Source organism: Epinephelus moara, chromosome 21, assembly GCF_006386435.1.
Source record: "Epinephelus moara isolate mb chromosome 21, YSFRI_EMoa_1.0, whole genome shotgun sequence".
Classification (NCBI taxonomy): domain Eukaryota; kingdom Metazoa; phylum Chordata; class Actinopteri; order Perciformes; family Serranidae; genus Epinephelus; species Epinephelus moara.
This window is the reverse complement of record NC_065526.1, coordinates 7,778,060-7,793,300: the sequence shown is the minus strand read 5'-3', so window position 1 is coordinate 7,793,300 and position 15,241 is coordinate 7,778,060. Positions and strand designations below refer to the sequence as shown.

At 41.1% G+C, this 15,241-nt stretch overlaps 1 protein-coding gene across 4 annotated transcripts in view; it reads left to right on the top strand.

The window, feature by feature from the left end:
• Positions 1-15,241, top strand: part of LOC126383252 (laminin subunit alpha-3-like) — an 82,924-nt gene that overhangs the window by 45,965 nt on the left and 21,718 nt on the right. For 3 of the 4 annotated variants that reach the window (XM_050033756.1, XM_050033755.1, XM_050033758.1), the window contains exons 24-40: positions 503-606; positions 956-1,112; positions 2,045-2,208; positions 2,373-2,481; positions 2,564-2,661; positions 3,580-3,778; positions 3,931-4,057; positions 4,352-4,500; positions 4,984-5,099; positions 5,369-5,580; positions 5,659-5,863; positions 7,967-8,111; positions 8,222-8,362; positions 8,695-8,856; positions 10,076-10,177; positions 10,273-10,356; positions 10,686-10,916. In XM_050033756.1, coding sequence (XP_049889713.1) covers positions 503-606; positions 956-1,112; positions 2,045-2,208; positions 2,373-2,481; positions 2,564-2,661; positions 3,580-3,778; positions 3,931-4,057; positions 4,352-4,500; positions 4,984-5,099; positions 5,369-5,580; positions 5,659-5,863; positions 7,967-8,111; positions 8,222-8,362; positions 8,695-8,856; positions 10,076-10,177; positions 10,273-10,356; positions 10,686-10,916 — 2,505 coding nt within the window. The remainder of the gene's footprint in view (positions 1-502; positions 607-955; positions 1,113-2,044; positions 2,209-2,372; positions 2,482-2,563; positions 2,662-3,579; positions 3,779-3,930; positions 4,058-4,351; positions 4,501-4,983; positions 5,100-5,368; positions 5,581-5,658; positions 5,864-7,966; positions 8,112-8,221; positions 8,363-8,694; positions 8,857-10,075; positions 10,178-10,272; positions 10,357-10,685; positions 10,917-15,241) is intronic. The other variant, XM_050033757.1, reaches the window with a different exon arrangement.

Below are 15,241 nucleotides of genomic sequence, written 5' to 3'. Positions count from 1 at the left end.
ATCACGTAACCGACCCAGAAGTTGTAATTCCACGTTTGGCCACTAGGAAAATTGGCTTCACACTCCACAAATGTGACTTTATCTTTCCTGATGCGTTTTATCCAGCTACTTATCAGCCAGGAAGCAAAACAACGAGCAAGACCTGTTGCTTGCGTGAGAATATCTGGGTTTCTTTGGTGAGAAAGAAAGTTATGACATGAGTTACACGACTTGTGTAGTCTTGCTAATTCTGTGTTTTCAGTCTTACACAGATTCACATCAAACTGCAATTGTCGTGTCTTTCAAAATTATCTTTTAAACTGACAAACATAATATGTGTTATTCCTGGCACGATTCAAACCGGGTAATAATCATTTGTCCCAAGCCATTAACTACCATACATATTTTTCATGAAATAAGGTCCCATGGTGGTCCACTGGAAGAGGAGGGACTTTACCTCTCTATAGGAGAAGAATAGCAAAAGACTGAATACTAAGTTCATATTGTCACTTTTACTTCTCAGGACTATTTAGTGCTGCTGCCGCAGGATTACTATGAGGCACCTCTGCTGCAGGAGAAGATCACAGAGCCCTGCACATACTTACCCACTGCACGCAGGGATACAAAGTAAATCTTTAACATTTCTCCTCAGTATATTCAAGGTCTATCATTATTTCATATTCACCACTTATGCATGAAATAGGTGGTTTGTTTTCATAGTCATCCATCCTTGCTTTATACCGTATACAGTTCCTGGTTCCAGTTTACTGGCTTGGTTTAACTAACTACAGAAGTCTGTTAGGATAAATATGTTTAAAGGGTGCAGGTGTTTTTTTATAGCTGAAATGAATCATAATATACAGATTGGTTGTTTTGTGCCAATGGGTAAAAAGAGAAGTCAGGAAAACAGGATGAACTTGTAATTATCTCTCATCATTTTTGCTGACTCTTACTCTTCTGTGTGTCTCTTTCCCAGCTGTTTGCTGTACAAGCATGTGGCCATGGACGGCTTCAGCTCTGCTCTGGGCTCACAAGGAGTACTCTCCAGCCGCAAGGGGCGCAAGAGGAGGCAGGCTCGTGTGCATCGTCCCACCCCAGATCACCCCGAGATGGCTGCTCTCAATGGCAGACAGGTAGAAGGCCTGAATACAGTCACATACCTTTTCCTTTCACTTTCCTTTTTCTTCACAGCAGCTGCCCATATAAACTACATACTGTCACATGCAGTATCCACACAATATGGACATGCTACTTCCTCATAACATTGCACCCTGACCCCCCATATATATCCATTGCCTCGGATGTAAAACATTTACCGAGCTATCCAGAGACAGAGGTCAATCCGCAGAGCTCAGCTGTTGTTACTTTGCAATAACTGCATACATAGTAGATTCTAACACAATATATTTACAACAGTAAAATTACATATGCATTCCTTGTCGTTGGTAATCTTTATGATTATTTTTTTTCACTTTAACAATTCATATTCCTGTTAATACTATTCGACTGGTCATCGGTTACTTGAATGCTCCGTCATCCATCATTGTGGACTCTGACAGCTGTCAAAGAGCTGTCGAACTGTCATCTGTCTGGTGCTCAGTCGATGTGAGGAATCTTCCGCTGTGCAGAAATGCTGCAAAATGTGACTGAATACCAACCATCCTGGTATTTTTGGCATATTAGATTTGACATACTATGTATTGGGACATACTAAATCTTTTTCTGGCATCCTAAATAGTACGGTAGTGTGGATATTGGAACGCACAGAGAGTTTGTTTTTATTATTGTAGGGATCACCTTTGAAGCATGAAAAGGTTAAGCACAAAGCTATAAAAAAGACTGAGGTCATTCCAGAGGTTCTTATCAGCTGTTTCAGAGTCCAGAATAAAAAACAGATGATTGGGTTTTTGGCATTGAGACTGTGGAACTTCTGCCCAGTTGGCTAGTCAGTAGTTGGTCATGCTTTAATAATTTTTCACTTATTGCTTATTAACCTCCCTTAGATTGTTTTTCCTTTTATTGGAGTTCATTAACATAAAATGACTGTATGATCTGTGTCCTGTAGTCGCAGCTCCAACTCCGTCTACGTGTGCCCCGTCCCGGCCCGTACGCCCTCATCCTGGAGTACGCCAGCGAGGTGGACGCTGTCCAGAATGTCAACATACTCATCAGTGGCCAAACAGATTTCGAGATTCCAGCCAGGGCCAACATTTACAGTTGTGCCTACAGGTGAGTCTGTATTTGTATCTCTTACTTCAGCTGTCCAAACACTTCTTATATTAGTGTTTTGTTGATTTATGTCTTTATAATCTGTAACAACAGTAATGTTCTGGAGCTGGAAAGTTGGAGAACACGTGTGTTTTTCAGCTGTTTTTTGTCTTTAACCCCTGCAGCTTTTTGTGCCGGAGTGTGGCCGTTGACAGCAGCAACCAGGTGACATTTTTGCAGCTAGATCACAAGACGGAGATTCTTCTGCAAACTTCCACAACATCATTCCTGCTGGTGAGAGAAATGTCTCCACAAAACATTTCTAATAGCTCAATATCTAGATGTTCAATTTAAAAAACATTTTTTCTGTCTCTAGTATAAAGTGTATGCAGTTCCTGCAGAAGAGTTCTCCATTGACTATGTAGAACCCAAGGTGCTGTGTGTCTCCACTCATGGCCGCTTCACTGAGGACACGTAAGTCACCTTGAATAAACTCAATTGCATGCTTTTAATAGCATTAATCATGCAGCCCTGTAAATGTAAGCTGCAATTTAGGAGATGATGCTATAAGACTAGTCACTCGTCTTGTCTTGTTGTTTCGGAGTGCAGAGACACACACCTGTTTTCCAGGTGCGATTGCAGGCGTCCCTCCAGCTGTGTAAGATAATATACCTGAGGATGAACTTAGGGTCAAACTCCTTCTTTCTCATTCTGACACACTAAATTTACTCTCACCCTGAACCTAAAGACCAGGTTAGATGTTACAGTTAAGCATGTGTTTACAGCTGTCAGTGTGCAGTCCTGTCCTTTACTGTAATTCAATTCTGAGCAGTGTAAAAAATGCCTCCACAAAAGGGAAAATATGACAAAAAAAAGAGATGGAATTGATTTAAGAGAGCCTCCATTTTTACAGAAAGTTAAAGATCTTCTTAAGCGTAGGAAACAGTTTTAACAGGACTTTTTCACATGATTGTGTACTGGTTTAGTTTCTAAATCTGGAAAGAAAAGCACACATTTGACCAAGAGGGAAATGCAGGGATAATTTGAAGTAAGTCTGACAAAGCATTGGCGTGAAATGGAGAGGTAGAATCAGGAAGGAGGGCGTACAACCTGAGGGCAAAGTGTTATCCTGCAAAACAAAGGCTTTCCTTAGAAGTGTATATATATAGTGTGTGATGTCAGAATTTCTACACATTGATGAGACAGTGTGATAACTAGAGGATTTCAAGATTTAAAAAAGGATTATTGGAGATTCGTGTTGTTTTATTAGTTGTAACCTCTGACTATCCCCTGACGCCTCTCCTAAGTCACATTGTTCTGCTACAATAGCATTTGGCAAACACCCTCAACAGGCTTTAAGTAACAACATCTTGTTGCTGTTTACTTTTCTAGTCGACACTGCGTTCCGAGGCAATTCGACAAGCCAACCTCAGCCTGGATTTTGTATGCTGCCCGTGATGGACAGCTCTCTGCAGCACCGGCTGTCTCTCCCCAGCGAGAGGAGAACGAGGATTGGAGACGGAGGCGACAGACCGGCGTGTTCCCTATCCGTGAACCTCAGAGTGATGGGGTTCTGCTTAAATACCCTCAGGTAAAAACTTTGTTGAATAATCTGAGCTTTGCTAGACTTCCCCCTGCTGCTGGGAGACATTCATCGAGCAACTGCTGCCCTGACAATCATTTTCAATTCCAGCACAACTTTTAAACGCTTAAGCTTCCTCCTTTTATTTTTTATTTCTCCAGACGGAGATCACTTTCACTCCGAAGGTGCCCCTCCCAGGCACATATGTGGTTGTGGTCCATTATCACCAGCCTGAACATACTTCCTTCCCCGTAGAGGTCCGAGTGGATGCAGGGCGTGAGTGGAAGGGTAAGTGTGTAGGAGGGAGCGGTAGGCTGACTCCTGTGAAATAAAATAGAATTATAGCGTTTATCAGCTTCCACTGAAGCACATATAAGTGCGGTTACTCGGGCAGTGAGCCCTCTCAGTGAGGGGGTGATTCCTCCTTAAGAGCAGATTAAGTCCCTGGGCTCATGACAAGATGATCAAAGGCTTTGGACACACTTCCCTATATGGCTTTAGTGGAGGGACGGATTATTGTGCAGCATGCAAAAGTCTCTCCCTCTTTGTCTACTCAACTTTAACTCTGCTCTTTTCTTACAGGTTCAGTAAATGCATCCTACTGCCCTGCGGTCTCAGGCTGCAGGGGGGTTGTGATCGCTGATGGGCGCATCACCCTTGACTTTGAGGAGAATACTTGGCAGCCGCCCACCATCTCTGTGATCGTGCCACCTAAGAAGACACTTATTCTGGTCGGTGCTCAAGTCAAACTCTGTCCAAATGATGTTTAACCAACAAAATGAAAGTGGTAGAAATATGGGAAAAAATAGTAAGACACTTCTGTGTTCATTTAGTGTGTGTTTTGTACTGGAGAGGTTGGCATGCTGAGGTCCTCTTTCCTTAGTGTTATGCCATATTCCCAACAACAACAATGAAGGGACTGTATTCTACCTGGCAGCCCCACACAGCTTTCTAAAAGCTAAGCCTCCAACCTCAGTAGCACGGGGGCAGGTCGGGCTTTGCTTTCCTGTTGTTCCCTTACATTTACATTCTGTTCTTCAGATAAAATCAAGCAGAAAAATGTGGATAAAACACTTAAAATCCTCAGTTTATCTGCTTATCAGTCTCTGCGTCGTACTGATAAATATGATTTAAGCACAAAACAAAACAAACTGAAAGTTTCTGGTGAGATTGTGTGTTTTAATCAGTTGTTATGCTTTGTGTCTTTTGTGTAGGATTATATCATGTTGGTTCCTGATAGCAGCTACACTCCAGATCTCCTGAAAGAAAAGCCGCAGGATAAATCTACAGATTTCATACAGCAGTGTAGAGGAGAGAGTTTCTACATTGAGTAAGTATCCACCAAATCCATTTGAAATGGTGTTTTAAAGATCAGCTGTTTAATAATTTTGTTATAAGCTCTTTTATCTTGTAATCTGTGAGATACTGATGCCTTGTTTGATTTTCCTACTGTAATGTTCCCTTACCTCCCCCTTGCAGCAGTTTTAAAACAATAAACACAGTGGAAGTTTTTGGAAACAGTGCCCTCTAGCTGTGATGATGGAGTACAAAACCACATCTGTATTTGAAAGAACTCCTTTTATTTTTCTGTCTCCTCAGCCCGAGAAATTCTCCCCAGTTCTGCAGAGACTCTGCCCGCTCTCTTGTAGCAGCGTATAATAACGGAGCTCTGCCTTGTGACTGTGACAAGTCCGGCTCCACGGGGAGCACCTGTGATCCAGTTGGAGGACAGTGTCCCTGCAGGCAGCATGTCATCGGTCGACAGTGCACAAAGTGTGCCACGGGATATTACAGCTTCCCCTACTGCAGACGTGAGTGAACGGTTACTTCACTGAATGTGACAGTTTCCCACTCTTTAATCTCTAAAATCCCCTCTCTCTCTTCTGCAGCGTGTGAGTGTGGCCGTCGACTGTGTGACGAGGTGACAGGAAGCTGTATCTGCCCACCTCAGACAGTCAAACCAGCCTGCGATGTGTGTCAGAATCAGACTTTCAGCTATCACCCGTTACTGGGCTGCGAGGGCTGTGACTGCTCTCCTAATGGCATCAGAGCCAACGCAGGGCCTGACTGTGACCGCGTCACCGGACAGTGCAGGTAAGTGAAAATCTAAAACCTACGGCAATATGGAATAAACATCAAATATCACAATATTTTTCACCAAATACAAGATCAGTATTCACTATTGGTGCTTTTACAAAATATTTACACAAGATTTTTGTTTAATACTCACCAGTAATGTGGATGTAATTGACCAAGTGGGTAAAGGCAGATAATAGAACAGCTAGAGCAGTCTGGTGAGTTCAGTAAATTACATTAATTTACTGTAATGCAGCCTTTAAAACCAGGGAAAGGAAACACTTTCAATATTACGATATCCAAAATCTAAAACAACATGTAGTCTCATGTCACAATATTGATATAATATCAATTTATGGCCCAGACGTACTACAAGGTCTACACACATAAAATTGGAGGTTGAGGTTTATTTGTGAGATAAGTAAATTAAACAGTGCTCTGTACCGTATGTTTTTTTTTCTGTTTCCTGTGTATTAAACTAACAATAAAGGATGGAAAAAACGTGTTGCCATGTTACAGAAATTTTATGTGACTGAAAGCAAAAAAGTTCTTGACACAAAAACAAAAACTCACTTAAAGCATAAGATTCAAATTAGACGAGAGAGTATTATTTAAAAAAAAAAATAAAAAAATCTCAATTTAAAATGACAAAGGATGAAAAGACCGGCCTGTACGATTTTTTTTCTCCACATTTCGTAAGAGCAAATACTTAAAAAAATAGAATAAAATAAAAGAATAAATAATAATATGGGTATTAAATCCTAATCTCTATAAAACTCAATAATAAATTGCAATATTTCTGTTTGCTATTTGTGTTTATTTGATGTCAGCCATAGATTTGCTGAAGTCTACCACACAGTTGAGTTGGCACCTTATTTTTTTGTTTTTATTGAGTTTCAAAAAAAATATTTAGATGAAAGTTTATTACACATTTTTTAGCTTTCTCTGCCCACCCCACCCCATGGCACAGCCACGTTCAAAAATATAAATAAATCAATAAAATGAAATGAAATAAAATGGGAAGAAAACAAAATGAACAGAAAAATGGGTTTCGAAAAGTTGACATTTTGATAGTGGGGAAGTTGTGCCATACCACAAAACAATTTGCATTGGAAAGCAAATTGCCATATGTGGCAAATGGTGAAATGGACTGCACTTTCTAGTCTTAGACCACTCAAAGTGCTGTAACACCACATGTCACATTCACACACTGGTGGCTGAGGCAACCATACAAGGTGCCACTTGCTACTCTGTAACCATTAACACGCTCTCACACACTGATGGAACAGCCATCTGGAGCAGTTTGGGGTTCAGTGTCTTGCCCAAGGATACTTTGACATGCCGACTGGAGGAGCCGGGGATCGAACTGCCAATCCCCCAATTAGTGGGCAACAGATAACAAGCACATTATAATCACCCAGTAGTCCCTGGAGCTGCCCCTCTTGCCATAAATATATATGTGGTTGCCGTATTTAAAAAAATATAGATTTAATCTGTGGGATGTAGCTTGACATTTCATTTAACTAATGTAAAACTGAAGCAGGGTGATCAGATTTCCAGTGGACTGTAATGCACTTCCTTGCTGCGATCAAAGACAGTTTGACCAAAGGTCCATATTGTGTGTGCCAAGAAAACACAAGTGAGGTGATTTTGTGACATTTCATAGTTTTCAGGTAGGTAACAAATTCTGTGTAAAATGTCAGCTGCACAAATAATGACTGTCCCATGCTGCCAATACATTCTCTCTTTCATGCACTTATTTTTGAGTGATGAGGAAGTTGGAATGTGAGACCTGCAGCCTCGTACAGTGAAAGTAAAACATGACACCAAAATTCTTGAAGTGATTAATGAGGGGTTTAGTTCATGGTCCGGTCATGTCAGTCGTCTTTTCTATCACATATGTATTAAGTCTCAAAAGCAGCTTGGTTAATCCGTTAATAAGGAAACAATGGAATGCATAAACGCATGGCGGCATAAAGCCACATACTGTTCAATGCATAAAATCTGATTACATGTATTTTGCTCTTCACAAAAATCTGTTAATATCTGACTTTATAAATATATAAACCTCATATGATTGTTTTGAATGTTAAGACAATGTCCTTGTGTATTTTTATGTAGCTGCAAGCCAAGGATTGGAGGCCGGCAGTGTGATCGCTGTGCCGCAGGGTATTATGGCTTCCCTCAGTGTTTACCTTGTAGCTGTAAGAAAGGTGGCGTCACACCCGACATCTGCCACCCAGAAACTGGAAGGTGTCTCTGCAAGGTGAGTTCATTTCATCAGAATGCTGATTTATTCCCTCCTTCTGGCTCATTTTGGTGTACATGTCTTTTCTTGCTCTGACTTTCTCTCTATTATTGCCGCCGTGTTTGTAGAGAAATGTTGCTGGCATCAAGTGCGATACCTGTCGGGAAGGTTCCTTCTATTTTGACCCCTCGAATCCTCGCGGCTGTACCAGCTGCTTCTGCTTCGGAGCGACTGACCGGTGTCAGAGCTCCAGCAAGCGCAGGGGGAAGGTGTGTTTGCTTTTCGTGCCCCTGCATGTCTATGAATGCCTTTGGAAATTTTATGCCTGCAGAGCTTTCTGGCTGATAGCAGCTCTTTGGTGAACAATGTAATTTGTTTAATGAAAGCTGCACATGCTGTACAGGTGCTCAGGAGAATGATCTGCAATTGCATGGTGGTGATTTCATTGGAATTTGGGTATAATGTGATTCGCATTCATCTCTTGCTTATATGCATGGTTAAGTACAAGCCCGTGGAGTTGGTTATCACTTGTGAAATGTGAATACATTTCAGCATTAGGGTGGATTTTTCACTTTAACCCCCACATGCTTCCTGTTATTAGTTTGTTGAGATGCGGGTCTGGCGTTTGGAAAGCCCTGACCAGGAGGAGGTTACCTCTGTGCTGAACACAGCCAGTAACACAGTGGTGGCAGACATCCAGGAGCTTCCTCCCACGATTCAAACTCTACACTGGGTGGCACCATCGGCCTACCTGGGAGACAGGGTGAGTTGATAAACGGAGACAACATGCTGACAATAAGATTGTCAATAAATGTTTACTAATAATTGGGTGTGAAACAGATGCAGTGTGTCCTGATTAATAGCTTCATAGTTATTTTATTACAAAATCAAGCCAAATAAAAGGTGATATTACAAGAAACATCTGTGTTTGTTGGGTCTTATTTTCATATTTTCATAGCCGTGTCCTTGTTCCCCGTTGCACTCACTAACATATGCAATCTAGTTGTGTTTCTATTTCAAACAGGTTATATAAATGACTCATGACTTCACGTACCACCCCAGTCAAAAACACATTTTGCTGTAGAGATGTCTGCCTTTACTCGAATATATTGGAACTAGATGGCTCTCAGCTTGTGGTGATCACAGCGCCTAAAAGTACATTTAAAAACCCAACAGGAATGTCTCTTTCCATAAATCATGACCTGGTTATTCAAGATAGTACACAGACCCTGCAAGCAATTTGATGTAGGAACTACTTTCTTTCTAGTGAGCTACACCCACCAACATATTACCATGCTAAGCTAGCTGACATTACAGCTCAGCAGAGTTCACTGTCATGAGCACAACTCTCTTGTCCATGAGTAGATGCACATTTCCTTTGGTGGGTGCAGTTTGGTAGCAAGAAAATAGTTCCTACATGAAGCTGCTCACACCAAGGTCTGTGGATTATCTTAAGTAACTAGGTCATGTTTTTTAGAAAGAGACATTGCTGTTGAGTTTTTAAAATGTATCTTCGGCACTTTAAGCACATGAAGCAGAGTGACATGAAGATCCATCATGTTTAAGAGAAGGCAGACATCTCTAATCTGCAGCTCACACCAAACTGATGAACATATGTGTTTTAGATTTTGGGCTGAACTGTCTCTTTACCTTTCTGATTACCCTCCTATCAGACCTTTCAGTTGTGTTTTAACTGAACTCAGATAATTAAGTTTATCAGTTTTTTTTTTTATTGCCCTCATCTTCTTAAGTATTTTGCTTTTATTGAGTCTGTTTCAGAAAGGCTACAATGCCCATAAAATCTTAGTAATTAGATTAATAAAGATAAAGTAACTACTAGAAATGATGGTCTCAACTGTTACTTCCTAGTTGTGAAAACAGACCCAGCATCCCTTAATACATTTCTGTATACCAGTGGTTTCTGCAGTCCTTTCAAATAAGCTGATGGATATTTGTTTTTCTTTTTCTCTCCTTTCTTTTAGGTTTCATCATATGGTGGTTTCCTCACCTACCAGTCCAAATCCTTTGGGATTCCCAGTGAGGGGATGACACTCATGGAGAGAAGACCTGATGTTGTGCTGACTGTACGTAGTGCTTCTACTTTCTTCAGTCTAAGACCTCTCATTTTTATCAGTGGCAGATACACATTTCATTCATCCATCTTGTTATTTCCCCCTAGGGTCATAATATGACCCTGGTCCACATGGCTCCACAAGCACCACTTCCAGACAAGCTGTATCAGGGCAGAGTCCAACTCTTGGAGGTAAAGTGCAAGCCAGTTCCTCTGTTTGACAATCTAAAGCACCACTAGGCTTTGAATCAACCTCATGGAAGGAGATGAACAACAAACTGACGATTTTTGTATTCTTTGAGACTTGAGGTCATTCAAACCGATAAGCGTAAGCGTGAATGTCTAGAATGTAAAGTTGTCATCTTCTGGGGAGTGTAAAAGAGCCCTTTTATCCCGATAATGATGCCAGAGATAAGGTCAGAGATATTTTATATGACGTCTAATGAAATATGATTTTTGAACATAGCGCCCCCCGCCCTCTTCAGATTTCTCATCTTAAATGACTGATATGTTGTCTGCAGGGAAACTTTCGCCACGCTATCACCAACAGGCCTGTCTCCAGAGAGGAACTGATGATGGTCCTCGCTGGTCTGGTTGGCCTGAGGATCCGAGCTTTGTACTTTACTCAGACTCAGCGTCTCAGCTTAGGAGAGGTGGGCCTGGAGGGGACAACTGACATGGGGACCGGTGGTCCTGGAAACACAGTGGAAGACTGTTCCTGCCCCCCTGAGTACACTGGAGACTCCTGTGAGGTGAGGAGCTCAAAGGCTGTTAAATATTCCTCAATACTGCTTTGACTTTATTTTCCCTGAATAAAAAGGTGTATAAGTGTGTAGATAAGCGTTATGAGATTTTATGATTATTTAAAGGGGACCTATATTATGCTCATTGTCAGGTTTATACCTGTCTGTGCTGGAACACCTGAACACCCTCTGTCTGAAACGCTACATTCAGTGCCTGTCTCTTTAAGCTTCCCTCCTGAAAAAGCCCAGTCTGCTCTGATTGGTCAGCATTTCCAGGTCTTCTGCACTTGGGTCTCTGCACTAGCGGAAATGACTGTAACAGAGTATAGTGTCACTTTCTACTGTGAAAACCACCCAAAAACTTTCTAAACCACAATCTTCACAACCAGACATGTTCCAGCAGGAATATGATACGAAACTGGCTAAAAATTATTCATAAAGGCAACTAAGATTACATGTTTTCCTGAAGTTAGCTTGTAGCTACATGTAGCAGTGTACTTTGCAGCTAGGGAATGACTGTAATGGAGTGTAGCGACACTTTATGCCAAGAAAAATCACCAGTTAAAGCTTCTTAATCAAAATCTTCACAACTGGAGAGTAATATGTTCCGAAATTGGGTAGAAATTATGTTAGCATGTGGCTACAAGTAGCAGTGTACTTGCAGCCAGGGAATAATTTTAAGGGTGTATAGCTGCACATTCTACTGTGAAAAATCACCAATAAAATCCTTTAAAACAAAATCTTCACAACCAGACATGTTCCAGCAGGAATATGATACGAAACTAGCTAAAAATTATTAACAAGGGCAACTAAGATTACATGTTTTCCTGATGTTAGCTTGTAGCTACATGTAGCAGTGTACTTTGCAGCTAGGGAATGACTGTAATGGAGTATAGCGACACTTTATGCCAAGAAAAATCACCAGTTAAAGCTTCTTAATCAAAATCTTCACAACTGGAGAGTAATATGTTCCAAAATTGGGTAGAAATTACGTTAGCTTGTAGCTACATGTAGCAGTGTACGTGCAGCCAGGGAATGATTGTAAGGGCTTATAGCTGCACTTTCTACTGTTAAAAAGACACAAATAAAATCCTTTAAACCAAAATCTTCATAAACACACATGTTCCAACAAGAATATGATCTGGAATCGGGATGATATTAGCAACATCCGCAACCAAAATTACATGTTTTGTGCCTGATTTAGCCATACAGGCTAATTTTCATCTGCAGTCACTGGCAGGTTGATGGTTTGTGGGTTTATAAGAAAAAGACATTACATACATAAAGCGGATTGATGGCATGTCCATAGAAGGGCACATAAATGTTTCCCTGATGTTAGCATGTAGCTACATGTAGCAGTGTAGGCTACATAATGTAAACACTTGCAGTAGTGTGCCTGGAGCAGATGACCACATAAAGAAAGTCTTCACGAGCTGATGTCAACTTGTCTTGAAAGTCGTAAAAACTGTTGGAGACAGAGTATTCAGAATGGTGTGAAGCCTGAGGTATTTGGAAACAGGGATTACTTTTACATATGTGTACCTCGTTACTTGAAACGTTGGCCACATTCAGTATGAACATCTGACACTGTAATATTATATACATGACATGAAAATAAGGAAAATAATAATATGTCTCCTTAAAAACAACAAACAAGTGTAGCATTGTCTGAAGCTTAGCATGTTACATCCTGTCTTGGGTCTACTTGGCGTGAATCCAGCCTTATTGACTCTTTCATACTGAACAAAAACTTCCAAAGTCTTTACTATACCTGAGACAGGGTGGGGGGATTCGGATCATTTCATAAGGTCTGAGAAACAGTGGAAAAAACAAGCAGGGTGGGGCAAGGTGTTGATTGATATGGCATCTTGTCATCTTTGAGGAACTGGACCTCCTCCTCATACTTTAAGGGTGTCCTGACACGCCTGAGCGAAGTACCACACCCTTTTTCTAGAGGAAAAATTCATCAGAAGGGGAGCTTTGGATGGAATGTACTGGAAAATACCATCCAGGGAGCTTCGCAGCCAAACTTCGTAGCCTCGGGGCTGGGATACGATGCACAATCACGCAGACGTTATATTAGTGATTATCCTGCTGTAATCACTGGCATGGTTACAGCTCACAGCAACGTAGTGCAAACAACCGTGATGTCGTTGCTTAGGAAAAGGCTTTACTTGAATTCCTTTTATCCTGGGAATGGTGTTGACGACTGAGTGTGTTTGTGCTTCTCAAATCTGATTTGTATATACATGATTGCAGAAGTTTTGCCCACAGAGGCCAATTAAAAATGAGAATAAAACAACCACTAATTAAAAGGGAGTTGTTTTAGGTAACAGAGAGTGTTTATTGGTGGATAGAAAGAATGTAAGTTTCCTGTGTTTGTTGGAGTGCCATTGCCATAGATGTGGTTACCTTCCTGTGTGTATGTGAGCAATCGTCTGATCGGGAGTGTTTAAAGGAAGTTGATTATATGTGCCCCGAGGTAGTATGACAAGACGGCACGCTTGACACACGGGGTGTGGCAGTTGGCAACACATTGTTACTCATAAACCTGAGTGCATTCGCCTGAGTGCGCCCGTGGTTTGTGCGTGTGTCTGTGAGTACACCCGGCACACCTAGTTGTGTCTGTTGTGTGTTTGAGGAGCGTGATTCAGGTGTGAGTTTGTTGTCTGTGTTGTCTGAAGACGTCTGACTTTCCTCTCAGTCACATATGCTTGCACAAACACTGATATAAACCACACAAACACACACACACACATAATTTTACAGAATATGTTTTTCTTGCTTTTTCATGCCGTGGCTTTATCGCCACACCCTTACAGCTTTAAGTAAACACAACAGCATTTATAATATTGTCATTTTCCTTTTTTCTATTCAGAAATGCTAAAAGTGGATTTCCTGTGTGTGCATGCTCGCGTGTACACCCTGTCTGAATATGTCTAAGCTATTTTCTGTGTGTGTGTGTGTGTGTGTGTGTGTGTGTGTGTGTGTGTGTGTGTGTGTGTGTGTGTGTGTGTGTGTGTGAGTGAGGCAAAGAGGGAGAGAAAAGAGAGGGAGAGTACTTGCATGTGTGTGCTTGTGCGCCTGCATACAGTCATGCTGATCTGCAAGGCTGACTCAGGTAGGAGATGGGGCGTGTCCTCTTCATGTACGTGTGCGTGTGTGTTTAAGAGGCTGAGGCAGGGGAGAGTGGAGCATTATTTCACACAGACTAAACGTTCGGAATGTCAATTACGTGTATGGATAGACGACGGCGTACGGGACTTTTGCTCCAGACCCTGCTATGTTGGGCTTTGATTGGTCTTTGCTGCGCTGGCCACAGGCCCCGAGAGAGAGGGGAGCGAACCCGCCACACCAGGCATCGTGACAGATTGTCTCAGAGGATACACTACCTGCAACTTAATGACCAGGGAACACAGAAGATAGAGTATCCATCACTGAATGATCAGGCTATCAGGTGGATACGCGTGCCCTGGCTGTTTGGCAGAGGACAGGCAACTCGCCCTCCTGCTGTTAATGACAGTGCTGCCAGTTCTCAGATTCAGGTAAAAATCTGTGAAGATGTAATGCGTCTTCTTGTTGGAGTGATATTGTTTTGCACTGCTCAGCGTCTCAGGTGTGGGTTGTTGGTGACTTGAAGACTGTTATCATTGAAAGCAAAGTTCATGCTTTGGTTCCTCAGCGTTAACTGTTAATGACACTTAACCTTAGGTCAAGTTTATTGCTGTGTGCTTTGCAAATTCTCAAACCTCATGATAGATCAAAGACAGTTGTCGTCTCGGAGAGTCATTTTTAATACTCGTAGTTTTAGGCCAAATAAAACAGAGGCTGGTTCCACAGTTTATATGTTTAGTCTCTCTACTGAACAGCAGTAATAACATTTTGTGTATCATTCAAGGTTGTGCAATATGATAGTATATAACCAAAGAAGATAAAAATGTGTATACGTACATATACTGTAAATAATTATAGTTACAAACTATGACACAAATCAGGAAGCGGAATGCTTTCTTTTTTTCTTTTCTTTTCTGTTCTTTTATTTAATTAAATTTTTTATTTTATTTTATCTTATTTATTTACGAGTGTTGAATTTGGGGTTTTGACATCAATTTGATAAATGACAGATTTTTCCGTATTTAATTCACTGGATTAGCCAAAAACAGACACTTCTGGCTGGTTATTTAATCTTTAAAAAATCTGTTAAATAACAACAACAACAAAACACTTCCACAAAAATATACTCTATTATGATATTCTAGATTTTATCCACAAATATATTGTCTGCCCATAGTATCATTATTGATCCAATGACACACTTTGGTATATGAGTAGTT